We start from the raw sequence: 17,939 nt of genomic DNA on the forward strand, positions 1-17,939 counted from the left end.
AGGTAAGTATGATGACGGTCCTCATATTTTTAGACTTTAAATAAGATGCAAGTGTATTTGGTATTTGATTTGCCGAGAATGGTATTCAAAACTACACAAATCGTCAATCCTTGCTACAGTAATGGCGCGTCACAAGACTACATTGATTTCTGTAGCAGAGACCTTTGCCGTAACACAGAGTAACAAATTATTTGATCATTGACTTTTGTTATCTGTGTCATGTATAGACATTATCTGAATATTTTGATTTTATCTGTTTTCTTTGGTACAGGATGCTTCACGCAATTACAGCTTGTGGTTTGCGCGAAGAACACTATGAAACCATGTGTAATGCTGCGAACATGGGAACTATAAAAAAAGAGTACAGAAAAACATGTAAGTACAGCAAAAAAATTAACAGTTTCACTTCAAAGATCAGGCCTAAATAAACATTTCTTCGCAATATGGTAACAAAATCTTCATAAAGCCAATTATTTGCCCGTTTCAACACGCTCGACCTGAGAAGAAACAATTTCAATGAACTTGCGACGACGACGACTATCATCATCATCATCATCATTATCATCATCATCATCATCATCATCTCAATGAACGGATTATATAACGCGATGACAATTTTATTCTATTTTCTGCCTCAGTCGTTAGTCAATACGAGCCAATTGTAACGTGTGCTGCGGACGAAAGTAGAGAAGACGCCCTTCTTGAGGTTTGTAGTTTTCGAAGTTTACGTTGTGAAAAGCGATAAGCAAATGGTTGCCCATCACGTTTGACGTTTTGAACGTTTGACTTTTGTGTACGCGAAGAGTGTAGTGAATGCGATTTGCCTACAGAGGAATTTTGCCTGAATCTGGCAGAAGGTAGCTCAGTATTGCGCAGACTCAAGATTTCCAAAATGGCGGTTAATACATGTATTATTGTACCTATCTTTTCCGTACATCTTCACTTTGTAATGCCTTTTCCGTTTCACTATTTCGTATCAAAAGACGGAGTGAAACACTAACAGAAAGGATTAAATTTTAATAAAATATGTACAGTTTTCGATATTGATATATTTCTCATCCGCGGGCTTTGTTTTCCGTAGGAGATTGCATCTTATGACGGGGATCGACTGGGTTCTATAGATGTCATGTCGGATGCTCGCCATGGAACCCGTAAAAATGCAAAACAGAGCGACATCGTCTTTCTTGGAGATAAGTAAGTGCGTTTTTATTCTTTTATAACACCTGTAAAGTGATTGTACTATAAATTTAAACATGGAAATAACGCTTTATTTTGTCCATGGAAATTACCTTGTTCCTATGCCATAACTACGCACCGATTTAAATAAATCACATGTTTACATATTGGTAGGCCTAAATATCTGATGTTGCTCATTTGACATTAATAGTTATAAGTTTACAATTTCAGTAGGGAGGAAGTGTCTTTTTTCAAACTCTGTTCAAAACATACCCACGCTTTACGATTTAATAAAGGTTTTGCGCGCGCAATTTAATTTGTATTTTACATTTGCTCCGGAAAAAAGTATGCTAATACAGTATATCTTTCATGTATCACATTTTCCTTCATCGGTAGGACCCACAAATGTATATTCAAGGAAGTTGTTACCAGAACTGACGACAGATGTACACAGAGGCATGAGATGGCAGGAGTGAGGAAATTTACGAATGGGCAGATGAGAAGGGTAATTATATAAGTACAGGATTTTTTAGTTGTAAGCTTGTAATTACCAAATAGTATAACGATAGCAAAACAGCAGTGTGACTGGAATATGGAACTATGGACTTTGTAAAATATCATGCTATGTAGTTTTTTTGAAGAGATTCTAATTTTCCTTTTTAATTGTGATAATTACTTAATTATAGACGTGCCAGTCCTAGTCCATGCACACGACAGAAACCCGTCTGTAAATAAGTTCCTCGAGAAGAACGACCAGAAACAGTAAATGCGAATGACACGTGGCATGGTGAGTATTAGGCCTATTGTGGTTTAATATTCTTGCATGTTTTCACATACTGTTTTAGGCTAGTCCTCCCAAAGTGTGTTCTGTAAATGGCAGTTGAACCGTCGACATGTTGTTTTACCCGCACAAATACAAAATTAAATGTATTTGAATTGTGTACACATATTATTGAGCATATGAGCTACGACTGAAATTTTCTAACATGCATGGTTTTTGGAGACACATGTAAATTTGAAACTGTATCACATTTCAAGGTAAATGATAAAGTAATTGATAATTTCACTTCAGCAGAACAATTGAAAAAAGTTTATCACCATCAACTGATCAATATTGCCTTTTTTCACTGCACTTGCTCTGATAGTCACAAAAGAAATCGGTAAGCAAGTGAAGAAGATTACTGGCGGTGCTCAAAAAAACCATGGGAAGACGTGGCATGCACAATTATCTGATAAGGTAGGGTACAACGTCAGTATTAGTCATCATTAGTTAGACTTTATTACATTGTGATAAATAGTTTATGTTCAAGTTGACGAAATGACGGAAAAGTGATTTGCAACACTTCGAGTTCACCGAGCGTCGAGTTCACCCGGCTAAGTTAGTTACAGAAAACATGCATGTGAACTGTAAACTATAGACTGAAACGGAACACATAGCCTAAGTAACGACTATCATCAAAGAATCTTGCAGGATAGTCATTACTGCTAAAATATTAACACAAGGACAACATTATTTTTTATTTACAGGTGCAGCAATTAAAACTCATGTACATTGGTGTATGAAGCGATCCATGGAATATCAGAATGGCCGGGAAAACACGGAAGGGGTGCGTAACGAGACATGCAATATTTTCAAGGAGAAACCTGAATATTGTCAAACATTTTCAGGTATGTATAACTATAAGTTAAATGTAAATATATATATCATTTGTCACCATATTTATTCTCAGTACATCATGGACAATGATAATGCGTTACATTTTATTTCAGAATATCCACGATGACTGCCTTGAGCAATCTAGATGCCGTACTGTAGATCCAGACTAAGCGTACGAGCCTTCCAACCACACACTCACAAGCAAGTCTGCTATTTACATTCTCACGAACTTCTTGAAGAATTGTATTGTCTATAAACAGACAGAGGCATACATTAACGTAAGTTGATTATATTGTATTCATGTTTAAATAGTGCCGGATATGGTTACAAGAGCTAGAGAGTAAATTATTGTGTTTTTTCCATCAAAAAGAGTTATTTTTTAAGTTACTCAGTAAGTTTGTAAGCTTATGTCAATAGAACATTGACAAGTTTAAATTTTCATACCAAGAGTTTTGTAATGTTAGGGGCTCATATTCTTCTATGTAATATGTTGTGTCTTTTTACTGTTATCTGTATGCTGATCTCTGCTTCATCGTTTAGTTGCTGCTGTCATTTATTTTACTGGCTGTTTTCTTGTTGTTGTAGGTTTTTAGTTGTTTTCTTTTATGTTCTTTATGTTCTTGTATACAGTTTGTCATACTTTGTAGACTTTTTAATTCAATTCTTATTGGGCCTGTAACTGGACGTTGCTTCTGTTGTAAATAAATAAATACATAAATTATTACATTGACAACATGCCAATGTCGACATCCAATGATTTCAATAAAATAGTCATTACATATTTGTAAGTTAAACTGGTTTTTGTTCTTACTTCGCAGTGTAAAGACACACATTATGTAGAAAGCTACAACAATGTGTGTCTTTTGTATCAAGACAAACGCATCGTCTTTGGGGATAAGAAGTACAAGTTGCGGAGTGATATGGCGTGTTTGGATTGGGTATGTACCTTCATGAAACTGGTCTATTCCGTACACTTGAATTATCTCATACACTGTACCTGTTATTTTTTGGAATACAATTTTCTCATCACATCACATTACATTGTTACATTATTACAGTACATTTTCTCGTCCGATTTTGAAGTCATTTACAGAGCAAGTAACTGCAGATAGTTAAATTTCGTCAGGCACAGTCGTTTTTTGGAAAAGCGATATGTATATGTAGTGTATCCAGAGATCGAACAACTCCACGAGTTAAAGTAGACCAGAATATGAAAAAGTAATATTTAACAATCCAAATGTTAATGAGAAACGATTCCATTGCTAATGATTTTTACAAATTTTTACAGAATGAAAATGTTGATCGTCGGGCTACATCTGTAACCTTTCGTGGTGATGGCAGAACACCCATAGGCAGGCTGGTAGAAGAAACCTATCTAAGAAGACACATACCTGGAAAAAGATGATTTGGGAGAGATTGATGGGGGTTATTTATGCATGAAACTGGGCTATGTTAATTACAGTCACGTTGTACAGCTATTTGATTAGAAATAAAGAAAAGTATTTAGCGGAATTGTGAAATGTAGTGTTATTATTGTGCATATGTCCCCATTTCTGAAACATTTGATACCTAAAAACGCTATTATGTATAAATAAATCATATGACACTAATTCGATGGAATACGAATTCTCTGTTGGATGCTTGTTCAAAAGTTTGACCTGTAACATATGATAGAAGACAAACTGCTACGAAAATTATCGTTGGATGTGTATAAAAGATTTGTTCCGAATCAGAATGTTTCACTGTAGATGCAAAGATTTCCATCCTCGGCGGAGTGCCGACACAGTAAGTTAGTTAGCTGCAATAAATGTAGCCTTGGTGGGCTGGTCATACAGCTTTCGCCTCTGTCGTGCGGTTGGAATCGCGCAAGCCGCACGACAGAGGTCCAAGCCCCCTGACCAAGCTCACCAAGGCTACAATTAATGCAGCTATCAGTTCATGCAGTTAGTCATGTGTGGAAATGTGTGAAGTGGACGCAACTAGTGCCTGTCGGTTTCAATAGCTGAATAGGGATAATCGATTAGGTCATCAATCATAAAAACTCATAAGGCGGAAACTTGAAGAAAGTGTATCCACTTGGTGCTAACCCTTCTCTATATAAAAATCCAGATTGACCACAATTAGGATCGCTGTAGTGGTTAAATCTTGTTTCAGAACGAAGTGTCGGGTATCGTTTCGCGACTATAATTCTGACAATTAACCGAGGTCATTCGCTATAAACGCAGCTCAAGCAGCTGACGTTGTAGCCGCAATAATTGTACCCACGGGCAGTGCGCCGGTTCTTTCTGACGTGTTAGCTGTGTAGCGCCGACCTGTACGTATGGACCATGTACGGGCCGGCGTTACATAGCCAATACGTCAGAAAAGTCTGCGCACGGCCCGCGGACTATGATTATTGCAGTTATTGACGTTGTTGATCACTTGATGAGTAACGATATTTTCATTTTTCGTTTGTTTTGTTACGGCTGATGAACAACTTGTCCTTGCCACAATTTTATTCCTTGAAAGTTGGTTCCGATGCCTTCACTTTTTTTGGCGGTTTCCTTCAGATGCGATTTTTCATAAAGTAATTACACATTTTTGGTAACAATTGGGCACCACAAACTGTTCAAGGCCAGCCTGCATTGAATTTGAAAGAGGACTACGCGTGCAAAACAACTAGGTTACGCCAACAACCACGGTCCCTGTGAGTTAGGAGGGACCGTGCCTAAACCAATGTCCGTAAATGAAGTATATATGTGTGTTTGATAATGTATTGCCCTAGTTTCGGTCATAACGCAGAACAGGCATGGCAGTCAGCTATCAAAGTACTTGCACGCTAAATACCCAGACGGAAACACGGACCTCCAAATACGAGACAGTCCCACAGACAGCGACATGAGTATTGCGCAATGGCTGGGCCATGGGGTTTGTCGAGCTGCAATAATAGGTCCATACAGTGGTTTTGTCGAACTGGCCCACGCGAATCAACTATTGCAGTTGCGCAACATGATTTTTTTTTCAAACTTGTGCATGCGGTTACTGAAACTCTTACAGTAGGCCTAAATCAGGCTTGATCGAAGTACTGGTGTTCTGACGTCTGCCAATGAATTGTGTTTGGCGGCGAAGTCTATACAGCAAGGAATCACTCAACGTGTGTATCGTCATGGAGAAATGTCTTTGGTATGCGGTCAGATGATATAGCTTTGCTAATTCTCTTCCGGGTACAAGCAGACTTCGCATCGCGACGATTCACGTGTGCTCGACATGCTCGGTCCCGGGACCGTTTTCTCGAACGTACGTAGCGTGGGGCCGTTCTCACTTGTTACCGTCTTCATATCGTGTTGTGTGCCGAACATGGAAGTATTTACGCATACAAACTAGTTTTCTGTCAAATAAAAAATATATTTCTGAGAATTAACCGCCCTCCACAAAATTTGTGGAGGGACCGTGCTTTGCCGTTGCATTCGAAGCGCTCACTCAAAGTCGAAGGGACGCACTGAATCTGGCAAAGAGCCTTGGCCTGAGGCAAAAGGTCGCAATGGCGACGTGTCTCTAACGGAACGTAATAACGTCAGTTGCGAAGGTGTCATGGATTGACTGTTCATAAATCTTTGTCATCGCACGTTATTGCTATAAGCATTGCTGGCTTCATGAAACGTTGTTTCTCAGTCAGTATACTGGTATGGCCGTTGTATTCAGTAACGTATAATCTGTTGTTTGCATGGCTTGTTCATAAACTCCTGTGCACACTAATCAAAGTTCTTATCTATGTTTTCTCGTGACCGTAATAAACATAGACAGAAACATTCGATCCCGCCCGTGAATATCAAAGGTGAACGGGATTAACCTGATCCCGGGTAACAAGTCCCTGGCCTTTAAGTTCACTGCATAAGCTGTCGCCTTGAAGACTGGTCGAATAAATGTTGAATTGTGCGAATCTTTGACGATGGTATGATACGCAGCATGGTCTCTCCACAAAATCGTGCACGCAGCCACTGTGCATGACCACGGTCCCTCGACAAAAACCATGACATGACTTATGCGTTCCGCCGGTTTCTGTCTGTGTGTCGAGATTCGGTTCATATTTACCTTTTACCTTAGTGAAGGTCAAGGGTCGGGTAGTCCATTGTAAAATGGGAAGGACAGTAGGGAACAGATCTTGTACTGCCTGTTAAGTGTTAGGTGTGCATTTCTCTCTTGAGTATAATTCTATTGTATATCACTTACAATCACTACTGTGTTTTCGTCCTGTGATATAGTTTCAGCTTTAAGATTGCAATATTTTTTCTGGCGGCATGGCACAAGGAACTGACCCCTACCTATTTTAATAGTATATACAGTTACGTCACAACACACCCAGCTTACATACCAAAGCATGCACAGCTGCACTCAAGGACAAAGAAAAAGCGGCTGCGAAGATTATTTTGACCGTGAGAGTAGAAGCGAGATGTCTCAACCATGCCGAAATGCGATGTTTGACTTAGTTTGCTACCTCCATCGTTTGACTCGGGTCACCGATCGTTACTGCACCGGCACACGGCAGGTACTTTTTCCCTTCAATGGAGGTAATCCCAGCTCAGCGCGTTGGACGATCTGCCTCAAATCATATGAACGTTGTACCATGGAGGTAGTACTTACTTATCGCGGCTAATAACAGCAGCAGCTTTACAAAGGAATGCAATGCAACAATCTGCAATTGAGACGAGAAGGAATACCCGACAAGCTGTAAAGAAAACATCGGATGAAACAGTTGAAGGTATAGGCCTAGGTCATCTATTTTGAAGTTAACAAGGGGTCAAACATTTAAACATGCACACCTATGGTGCAAGGAGAAACTCATCATTACACGGGGGGGGGGGAGGTGCGGTTTGAGGTGTACCCATCCAAGTTGAGCTTGAAGTTTCCAAAATGTTGAGTAAAAAGGGGGTACCTTTAAGATACTTCACTAATAATATTATAAGCAACATATGCTCACTTTAGCAATTTTGCATTTTACTTTTATGAACCAAATGTCAGTGACATCCAAAAACATTAAGGGACACTGTTGCATGAATATTCTAATGCGGCCATAAAATTGTAGGTAAAATAATTTACTCCTTGTCAAGGCTTTGAACAAATTAAGATGAACACTTTGATAGTTTGTCAGGCCAATGTATGTTTATGTGCTGCATATAATTTATTCTATTTCAAACTAACAACAGCTTGGTAATTTTACTCCAGTGATATGAACAATGGTGGTTGTCATTACAATCGATATGTTACAATGCTTGTCATGAATTTAGTGGAAATTCTGACCCATTGTCATAGCAAGCATACTAAAATATTTGTAACTGCATTGATGTTAATTGAAACGAGGGCCTCAAATGGAAAATAATAAGTTAACACACTGGAAAACGTTTTTACAGGTGTACAGGGAAACAACATGGGTTGAGATGGACATGCATTATTTATGTCTTATTTACATTGCAACAGGCATGAACGTGCATACATATGCACATCATAGTCCCTGTATGTACTGTACTACTACATATGTACATATATGTATATTCACATATATATACCATGCAAATGTGTTAATAGACATGTAGTACAGACAGACGATGAGAAGGCATACAGTGTAGCTCTGAAAAATTGTGCAAGTTTTTCTGTGCAGCACACTTGCATACATAGACATACTATATACGCGCACCTACACACATACACACACAAAGATATATATATATATATATATATATATATATATATATATATATATATATATATATATATATATATATATATATATATATATATATATATATATATATATATATATATATATATATATATATATATATATATATACAGTGTGTGTGTGTGTGTGTGTGTGTGTGTGTGTGTGTGTGTGTGGTGTGTGATTCCTTAAAACATTTCCCTTGGGAGAATAGCCAGTGTAAAATCTGAGGTCTTTTTCTCGGAAGAAAAAAGGCAAACAGGACAGCACATGTCAAACCAACTTTAACCGAATTCGGGGAACGTGGGTTCAAGTCCTACATGGGTAATTTTTTCAAGCCCCCCCAAAAATTTACAGTGTAGAGACACTCAGATGTAGTTGTGTGACTTTTGTCATTAATTTCTACATGAAATTTCCTCACTACACAACACTGGGGAAACTGCCATATTACAAAACACCTTCACTTTCATGCAGTACAGAAAGACAAACTGATGACAATGATGGGAGGGAGTTTGTACAGGCATACATTTACAAGTAGCTCTGAGAAATCTTGCAGATTTTCTGTGTAATTAACAGAGGACACACAAGCTGATATACAAACACATGCATATAGACTGTATATTACCAAAACTGGGGAAACTGTTTAACTTGAATTCTAGTCCGGACCAGAATTCATTTGTCAACAATGGCAATGCAGTTTACACATGTACAAGCTGAATTGACAGGCTTAAAACCCTGCACGCAAACGTACTTATGGGAGTAAGACAAGACAATCTGGCTGAAATTTGGTAAAAGTCATAAAAATTTAGCATTTCTGGGCCTCTAATGTTTACATTTGAATTCTAGTCTGCACCAGAATTCACTCATCAATAATACACTTTTCACATGTACATTTTCAGTTAAACATGCGTGTTCAGGCTGAAATGACAAGCTGAATACTGTGTATCTTTAAAGCCCCGGGCGAATAGGACCGGGATCCGGATTAATGCCAAGTTTGGTGGGCGTTTTGGGGCATGGCTCTGCATAATGAGTCTGTTGTAACGGCTGCTATCGTTCGCATTATCTAGGTAATATGTTTGCTCTCAACTCACGCTCTGACTATAAGCTTAGGTACAGCCTTCGCAAGAAAAGAAAAAAGAAAGAAGAAAAAATATCAATTTCATAAAAAACAGGAGCGTGCTGAGCATGAATTGATCTACTGAAGTTTTTGCTGAGTTGGTTTCTGAAGTTTCGGGGTCATGTCATCGTTCGAGAATGATTTGGCTGCTGACCACCATATCTACATACGGAAATGGCGCCGTACGCTGTGGAAATAATCATCAAGAAAGTAATAAACATAAACATTAAAAATAATCCGAAGCTGGCAATTTCGTATGTTGAAATCACGAATTACCGATCTAAACATTGACTGAGAAACACGGTCAGGAAAATGGTAGGAAATAGGTGAACGACGCGACGTCATGGCCGATCGCTAAAAATAAAAAAAAATAAGTTCACTACATCACGGAAGGATCGAGATTTCCATGAATCTCATCTGTAAGCGATCGAGGTCGGCTGTTCGGTTGCTTTGAGGGTGACCCCAGACAACTAATCACGAGTTATATTTATTTTCGGAGCAATGGGATGAACCACGGACTGGGTTCAAAGATATCTTCGTTATTGAAGAAATTAAAGTCCCACCTTTGTCGAAATCATACGATGTAGTGCCAACTCAATGAGCCGATCTCGGACACACGTATCAATAGGCCTAAGCCTTTCGAAGAAGATCGGGTGACGACGCGTCGACGCTCACTTGCTCAGCTTGAACTGACATTGACAAATACTGTTTTGATGTCTTTACAAGCTTTGTTTCATTCTCATAACAGAAGTCCAAACGTTACTGGGGCAACCGGTATGTCAAAACCTTACCAACCCTCCGAACACGACAATACGACATGTCATTGCCATGTGTGAGAACACGTGTACATGTACAAACCATGCATACGGCCGTTTTCAGGGCTAGTATTTTATATCAAAAGCGACTGTAGCGTACCGGTACTTTCGGCCGTAGATTTGGGGGGGGGGGGGGGGGGGGTGTTTAAAAAAGTGGCTCTCTTTGACTGACTCTAATCAAATTGATCATGGAGGCTACCGCTATGATTTAATATTTAGTTGTTTTCGATGTCATTGTAAACTATGGACTCTGCCTGCAGTTCTGTAAAATACAGTGTACGCACTTTTCGCAAGGAAACGTCGTACAGGTACTGACTCATCTCTTGCTAAGTCACGACCGAAAATGGCTCACTTTGCGATGTCTGTGCATCATAAACGTTGTTAGTAAAATAGTTTATGACAACCACGAAGTTTTTATCCTGTGTGCACGCCAATATCCATGTAACTCTAAGCGTACACATGGTTTGTTTACATCGTAATTATTCTCGTATGCACAGCAAATGTTTGTCCAGTTTACACCTCTGCGCGTCACTGAATGATTGACAATTGTTGAATCGCGGAACGACCGTTCCCTGAGGGCCATTTCCTTCGTTATGAAAGCGATTTTTCCCCTAATCATCGTAATTTTCAAAGGCTTTGTGAAACTTTGCGGATACCTGTATGGCCTACGTGTTTATGAAACAGTCTATGTTTATGGTATGCCAATAATGTTTGTTTGAGAATCGCTTCGGCTGATTTTCACGGAGCGGTCTACCTTGCTGTTGCCAGTTGTCACTCAAGCGCCATTATGAATTTTCGATGAGTTAGGGGTCTTTTATACCCCGCACACCGGTTTAATACCTTTGGAATAGAACATTGCAAAAAAAGAAGAATAGTAAAAAACCATCACAATTTACAGTGTTCTGTACTTGAAATTTATCTTCTATGAATATGAAAACACCTGGTGATCAAAAGATAGAAGTTTCAAATACTGATATATTATTGGATGGCGCTGTATATGTGTAGATTTATCCATGTTTGTAAAGAATTTAAGAGAATGTAATTACATATTTTGTAACATTCTTTGAAACCACTTTTGTGACAGTTTTTCACACTTTTTCCTTTATATTATTTGATATCACTTTCCATTCAGGTGTGGACAAATATATAAGCGTTCAAAGGTCAAATGAGAAAGTCTGTGTCAAATCAGACATTATTATTATTAGACTTTGACACACAGAGGATAGATTACTGCTTTAGCACATGATAATTGGGAGGGTGGAACTTTGTCATGCAAAAACACTTGAAGGGTCACGCTTTTGTGTAGCATCACTTTGAAAAGATTTGCCATCCACAGTAATTTCAGTCCAGTCTTTACAAAGATACAAATGTATATTGTTAATATTTTCTATGTATTTCCAATGATTTTCTATAAATGTATGCAGCCCTGTAAATTTGCATAAATCTTAATGGTCCCCTGTGTTTGTAGTTTGTATGATCTTATTTCTGTCAATTTTAATTAAAAAATACATTTATTTTAACTAGACATGCATTATTTTAAAGCTATTTATGCACTGCTACACATGGTAAAACCACAACACTCACCAGTAAATTTTGTGTCACTTGAAAGTGAACAGATGACATTAGCTTAAGTTCAACTCCACGCCGCCCTGGAAGATATCCCATAATGCATTGCTGTAAGTCAAACGCTTAAACCGGAAATCGGCTCATTTGGCGTCAAGACACCAAGGCGAGCGGATCGGCTTCTCTCATCCAGTCTTGCCGCATATGACAAGCAATTGCGATAATGACGAATGCCTTATTCCGAAAATCAGTAAATGACATGCTGTAATCCATCCCCACTTCAGTGACACACATTGGCTAGTCAGTAAATGACAATGGGGCCGCTGGGGTACACCAGGCGTCCCACAAGTATCACGCGGCGTACACAAGTATCTGGTTGTTGTAGCGAATTCGAAGCAAGCGCTTTTCTCACAGAAACAAGTTTCATAATGTACTCAGTAAAACGTTGTCAGGTACATGTAACATGAAAAGTGATTAGAGGTTCAAGTGACTAAGGCACCGGGGATTGATCTGACACACAACAACGACAAGAGGGTGTGAATACTTGGGTCGAAACGGACAGGGGTCGAGGTTACCTGCTGCCCCGGCCCCAAGCTGCAGGCCTGGCTATGTTTACATAAGGCGTCCACATTTTAGAAAATCACTAAAAGTAGGCAGAAATAAAGCCCCCTTACGTCAAAATGCTAGGGGTCGATAGGGGTCGGCTGACAGTTTGACACATTTCGTACCATTAAGAGTCGAATGATACTACATTGGGTTGACCATACAAATTTTATCAAAAAACGTCCTTGGAAAAGTGAATGCGTGGGATGTTTGACCAAACTTTACAAAGCATCAATTTTTCGATCAAAAAATTCCTGCGTAGAACTAATGAAAATTCGTAAAAAATACCACTACCTTGTACATCAGGCAATAAAACACCGTTGGTGTGAAAATGAGTTTACTAGAAATTACAAAGTGGCTCTGAAAATTAGTTTGAAAATTTAGCGTATTTACCGCTATATCGCTAGATGGCCGTCATTTGTGAAGGGAAGATGAAGTGGTGAATTCTGGGATATCTTCCAGGGTGGCGTGGTTCAACTCAGAGCGAACAATAGCATAGGCATGGTGAGCTTCAAAATGTCAACTAAAGTTGAACTTGAACTTGAACTCAAAGTGAACAAAATTTGAGTTACCTTAGGTATGGTTGGATTCCAAATGTCAACAAAAGTTCAATTTGAACTTCAAAGTGAACAAAAGTTGAGTTACCGTAGGCACGGTTGGATTCCAAATGTCAACAAAAGTTGAACTTGAACTTCAAAGTGAATAAAAGTTGAGTTACCTTAGGCACGGTTGGATTCCAAATATCAACAAAAGTTGAACTTGAACTTCAAAGTGAACAAAAGTTGAGATGGCGAAGGTAATTGTACCATGGGCTTTCTAAATGTACACTTTTGTCAGCTGACAAGCTTATTGGACAGAAATTTTGTAAAAAATGCACAAAATAGAGGAGTTGCTTCATTTAACATCCAGTTTTAGCAAATTATAATGAAAAATGAGAGAAAATAATTGTAGTCAATTGTATAAGAGGATTTTTTCTTTAAAAATCTGAAAACTACCTTGAGCAATTTGATGCATGCATGTTTTCTTTGCAAAAATGTAAGTACAGGTGGGTTTCATTATTTAAAAAAAATATTTCAGAGAAAATTAATGAGGTGTGTTGGTATCTAAATGTGCAAATTCATTGGTCAGTTTTTTCCTTCATTTTCATGCCATTCACAAGAGGTAAATTTATGTACATCACCAAATTGTTTTTTTCTCTGTGAAAATGGAAATTGTATCTTTGTGTCAAAATATGGCAATCTTGTCAAATGCAAAGAAAAATTAAAGTTATTTAACACAAGTTTTAGAATTCGCAATTTTGGAGATAAATTATCCAAAACAAGCAATCAAATGCCGCTACTTTTCCATTTTTCACATGAAAATTGAGAAAACCCTGACTTTTTCGTAAAGTGGGAACTCTTTTTCGTTCTGTTAAGTACTCACACTATAGATATATTTGAAGATCTTGGTTCATACAACAAAAAAGACAGCTTTGCAAGACTTGTTACTTTGTATGTCGCCCTTAGGTTGCAAAATAAGTCTAAACTGGGCAAAAACATTGATCCGGGACTCCATAAATTCACTCTGCTTAAAGTCTTGTTGCTGTGAATGTTAAGTCATAGAGCCAAAATTCAGACATTGTTCATTTCTGTTAATATACACAGTTTGGTGAAGACAATTTTCATATCCGCTGTATTGTAGAAAATAAAAAACTATACCAAAATATATAAAAAGGCTAGCATCAACTTTGAAGGCATTACCAGTTCTGATACCAATTCTAACCTTCCATATTTCACCTTTAATATTCCTTGATAATAGGCATCTCAAATATTTCAGAATCACAGGAGGGAATGCATAGAGATCCCCTGGTTGTCAAATTTATTTAGCCTGAAGAAAGCAAGTGGCATTTTCAGTAACCTGTAAAATTTCAAATGAATTTGAAACATTAAGTTTGGTAAAATAGGCTACGTGGCTGTAGTCATAGAGCTCCGTGGTACAGTGGACCTATAGTTGCAGCTTCTCACTTGTTTGGAATCATAGTCGTCTGCCCCCCCCCCCCCCCCCGACCCAGAACCTGTTTATTTGGGCAGAAGTGCTTGTGCTCACCGAAACTTACATGTTATATAATATTTTAGGAATAAATTGCATACTTACACAGAGAGAATACGCCCAATTACAATATAAAGTCCACAGGATTCTCTTCTGATTTATTCCTCTTTTTTTCCGTTCTTGGACCATTTGTTCCACATCTCTGCAGAATGCTTCACCTTGGTCTGAACTAAGGATAAAACAGAGACAAAAGCGTCATTCTGTGATATGTTGGGAGACTTTGTGAGGAAATAATTGACCAACTACAACAAAATCCCCCCACGACTATATACCATTATTTTGTCTTGATTTGCCAATTAGTGTGAGTGGTGAACAAGCCTCTACAATAAATTCTAGTTGAACTATAAATTGAGAAAGTTGAGAAGAAAGAACGTGACATTTAGTGCGTAGTTGAACTTCCGCAAACGCGTTTACACAATATGCATGAATCACATGTGTGGAGGGACACTGTGGTTTGAACAAAGGGAAAGTTTTGCTATAAATAACTCGTTGCTATGCGACAGGGGGTACGGGGAGATTGTGGCGTCGATGTTCTCCCTAATCAACGTGCAATTATTCACCCCGCCAGTTTTGTTTGTTGACTGCCAAAATATTTGTCGACGGTCTCTCGTTATTCACCCGGTGTTATGTTCACGTCACATTAGCCGTCCCTCGTCGCTACTCCGACATTTGTCTGATTAACTCCCTGTAACGCTGACCAAATTATTATAGAACATACTACCCACTCCACATTAAAGAATCACCAAACTTGGATACTTTCATTTTAAGGAAACTGAAATCGGTACAGTCCACGGGAACAGCTCAGTGCGCACTATACTGGACAAGGTCTGTGTTTGAGTCGACAAATGTACTAGCACAGGTTTCAACTCAATATCCAGGCGAACCGCGAAACCGTCAGCAGCTCAGCTTGTGTTCGCAATGTGCTAGTGACGCGTATAACGTGATAAGGTAAACTTATGGGATAAACCTTTCCGCCATTAAAACCACAATTACTCTACAAGGGTAACCGTGTTCACAGATTACTGAGATGCAAGCACGAGCATGACGAGAACATGAAATTCAAAATGCGAAACAACCATGACAAACGTGACAGCGACAGAATAGAACACGATAAACCACGCTCACACGGGACGACACACTGCACTGCCTTGTGTATGCGTATTCAGCGTGGAAAGGTCAGGACAAGGTTATTCGCCTGGCATCGTATACATAACGTTTGGTCGAGAACGGAGCTAAGTCGTTGACGGGGAGTTCAGCTAACCGACAGACAAAAAGGTTTACACATAGAAATAGCTCTTTTTCTGTAGCAATCTCAAAGCCAATGCGCTTTTGAAATGACATCATCGGGCCTACTGCAAGGGTGAAATTACGATGTGTAAGCTTACTGTTAATTAGTTCTAACACATAATACAGGAAAATGACGCAACTGTCTGAACAAGATGACTAAGGAATAGGAAAGGAACGTAGGCTTACGTCCATTCTAACCAAACAAGTTACTTGTGGTAAGGGACTGGTCAGTTTCTTCAGCCTGGGGGGGCGCGGTGGATTCATGGGGGGGGATCACCCTGTTTTTGACTTTGGTGATAGGGGGGGTCACCATGTTTTGAAATGCCCAATAGGGGGATCAGTGTGGTTTTGAATTTTGACACAGGCTCATCATTGCCTAAAATGCTAGTGTCAGCCACAAATTTCATCATTCAGTTGTATTTTTCGGCGCGCCCTTCGGGCGCGTAACTTTAATAATCAGTCATATTTTTCAGCACGCCCAACTTTAACATATCAAGCATACATACATCAGAGATATCTGTATGTTCAATATTTTTCAGCGTGCTCTTCAAGCTCATTACTTTTTTCAGCATGCCTTCAGGTGCATGTCTTTAATATACAAGGCATATATATCGGAGATATCAGGATGTTTCAAATTTTTCGGCGCGCCCTTCGGGCGCCATACTTTAATATTCAGAGATATCTTGATGTTTGCTAAGTGAAAGTGTACCATTATGAAATCTGCATTTCATGAAAAGGATGACAAATTCCTGATACTTTTCTGTTCTCTCTATGAGAATTCAGTATGAGAAAGCAACATGAACAAATATTTCACAATATATATTTGATACAGTGACTTATTTTAGAAATAGAAAAATGACAAGATATCTTCCTTCTCATTGATGGTTTTCTGTAGGAAGATGCTTTTTTATGAACAAAATAACAGTTAAAAAGGCAGTTTTTGTCATTATTACCGTGCCTGTATGGTTTCAATGTTAAAATGAAAGTCCTCTCAGACACTGCGCACATCAGATTTGGCTAAAATAGCTCTCTATGGCTTCTCAGGATATTTATTGGATGGCTGGCAAGTCTTAACACCCATCAAAGTTTTTGATTTACTGCTTTTCCCTCTTTGATATTAATGATTGACGTCCATTTCTGTACAATGGCTCAGGACATCTGGTTAAGCATAGAAAGTGTGAAATACATTCACAGCTCACTCAAAATTCAGTTCATTCAAAATGTACTGTATTCAAACTTTAAGATTTACATTTTTAACTTCTATACAACTGACATGTCAACAATTTCATTAAAACATAGAATGACTATTTAAAATATAAATATATGTAAAATGTAAAATATAATATATATATATATAATATATATATATAACATATATATATATATACATATATATATATATATATATATATATATATATATATATATATATATATAATATATATATATATTATGTCCACCTTTTGTTTTACCTATGTCGCGCGCCGGGGGGGTCACCCTGTTTTCGAAATTTGGAATAGGGGGGTCACCCTGTTTTCAAAATTTGGGATGGGGGGTCAAACAGTTTTTGACGTCGGCAAAAAATAATCCACCGGCCCCCCCCAGGCTGAAGAAAGTGACCAGTCCCTAACAAGCTTGGAATTTACGGACAAGAAAAATGTACACTTACCCAAATTCGTGAAAATGCTCGATGACAGAGCTTTCGATGCTGTCCAGTGTTGTCTGCTTCATGCTGTCGAGAAAACTGGTTGGTTATCAGATTCTCTCCCCGAAGTAAGTTCTACAACATGAAAGTCAGCGGTAGAGTCTGTCTAACACAGTACGCTCATTACGATGCGAAGGTCGACGATAAGTGAACAAATTTGTTGAATGAAACTGGTGGACATGTCAAGTGTTGCGTATGCATAAAAACGTATCTTCGAGGGGAAGTTCAACAGG

The 17,939-nt window shown here is 38.5% G+C and overlaps 1 protein-coding gene and 1 long non-coding RNA gene across 2 annotated transcripts; both read left to right on the forward strand.

The window, feature by feature from the left end:
• The first annotated feature begins 209 nt into the window (after window positions 1-209).
• Window positions 210-3,003, forward strand: LOC139128888 (uncharacterized). The gene is made up of 5 exons (XM_070694585.1): window positions 210-375; window positions 639-706; window positions 1,082-1,194; window positions 1,573-1,681; window positions 2,947-3,003. Exons 1-5 carry the CDS (start codon window positions 273-275, stop codon window positions 3,001-3,003), a joined length of 450 nt encoding a protein of 149 aa, XP_070550686.1. The 5' UTR covers window positions 210-272.
• Window positions 3,004-3,084: 81 nt separating this feature from the next.
• Window positions 3,085-4,181, forward strand: LOC139128892 (uncharacterized). The gene is made up of 3 exons (XR_011551443.1): window positions 3,085-3,111; window positions 3,652-3,771; window positions 4,122-4,181. It is a non-coding gene; the product is annotated as an uncharacterized lncRNA (long non-coding RNA).
• Window positions 4,182-17,939: the final 13,758 nt, after the last annotated feature.

Source organism: Ptychodera flava, unplaced genomic scaffold (assembly GCF_041260155.1).
Source record: "Ptychodera flava strain L36383 unplaced genomic scaffold, AS_Pfla_20210202 Scaffold_76__1_contigs__length_567409_pilon, whole genome shotgun sequence".
Lineage (NCBI taxonomy): Eukaryota > Metazoa > Hemichordata > Enteropneusta > Ptychoderidae > Ptychodera > Ptychodera flava.

What these genes read in the sequence shown, in the direction of transcription:
- LOC139128888 (XM_070694585.1), top strand. Translation starts at nt 273, where the DNA reads ATGCTTCACGCAATTACAGCTTGTGGTTTGCGCGAAGAACACTATGAA. An exon ending in GAGAAGACGCCCTTCTTGAG is followed by an intron (nt 707 to 1,081) that starts GTTTGTAGTTTT and finishes TGTTTTCCGTAG; the next exon opens with GAGATTGCATCTTATGACGG. An exon ending in CGAATGGGCAGATGAGAAGG is followed by an intron (nt 1,682 to 2,946) that starts GTAATTATATAA and finishes ATTTTATTTCAG; the next exon opens with AATATCCACGATGACTGCCT.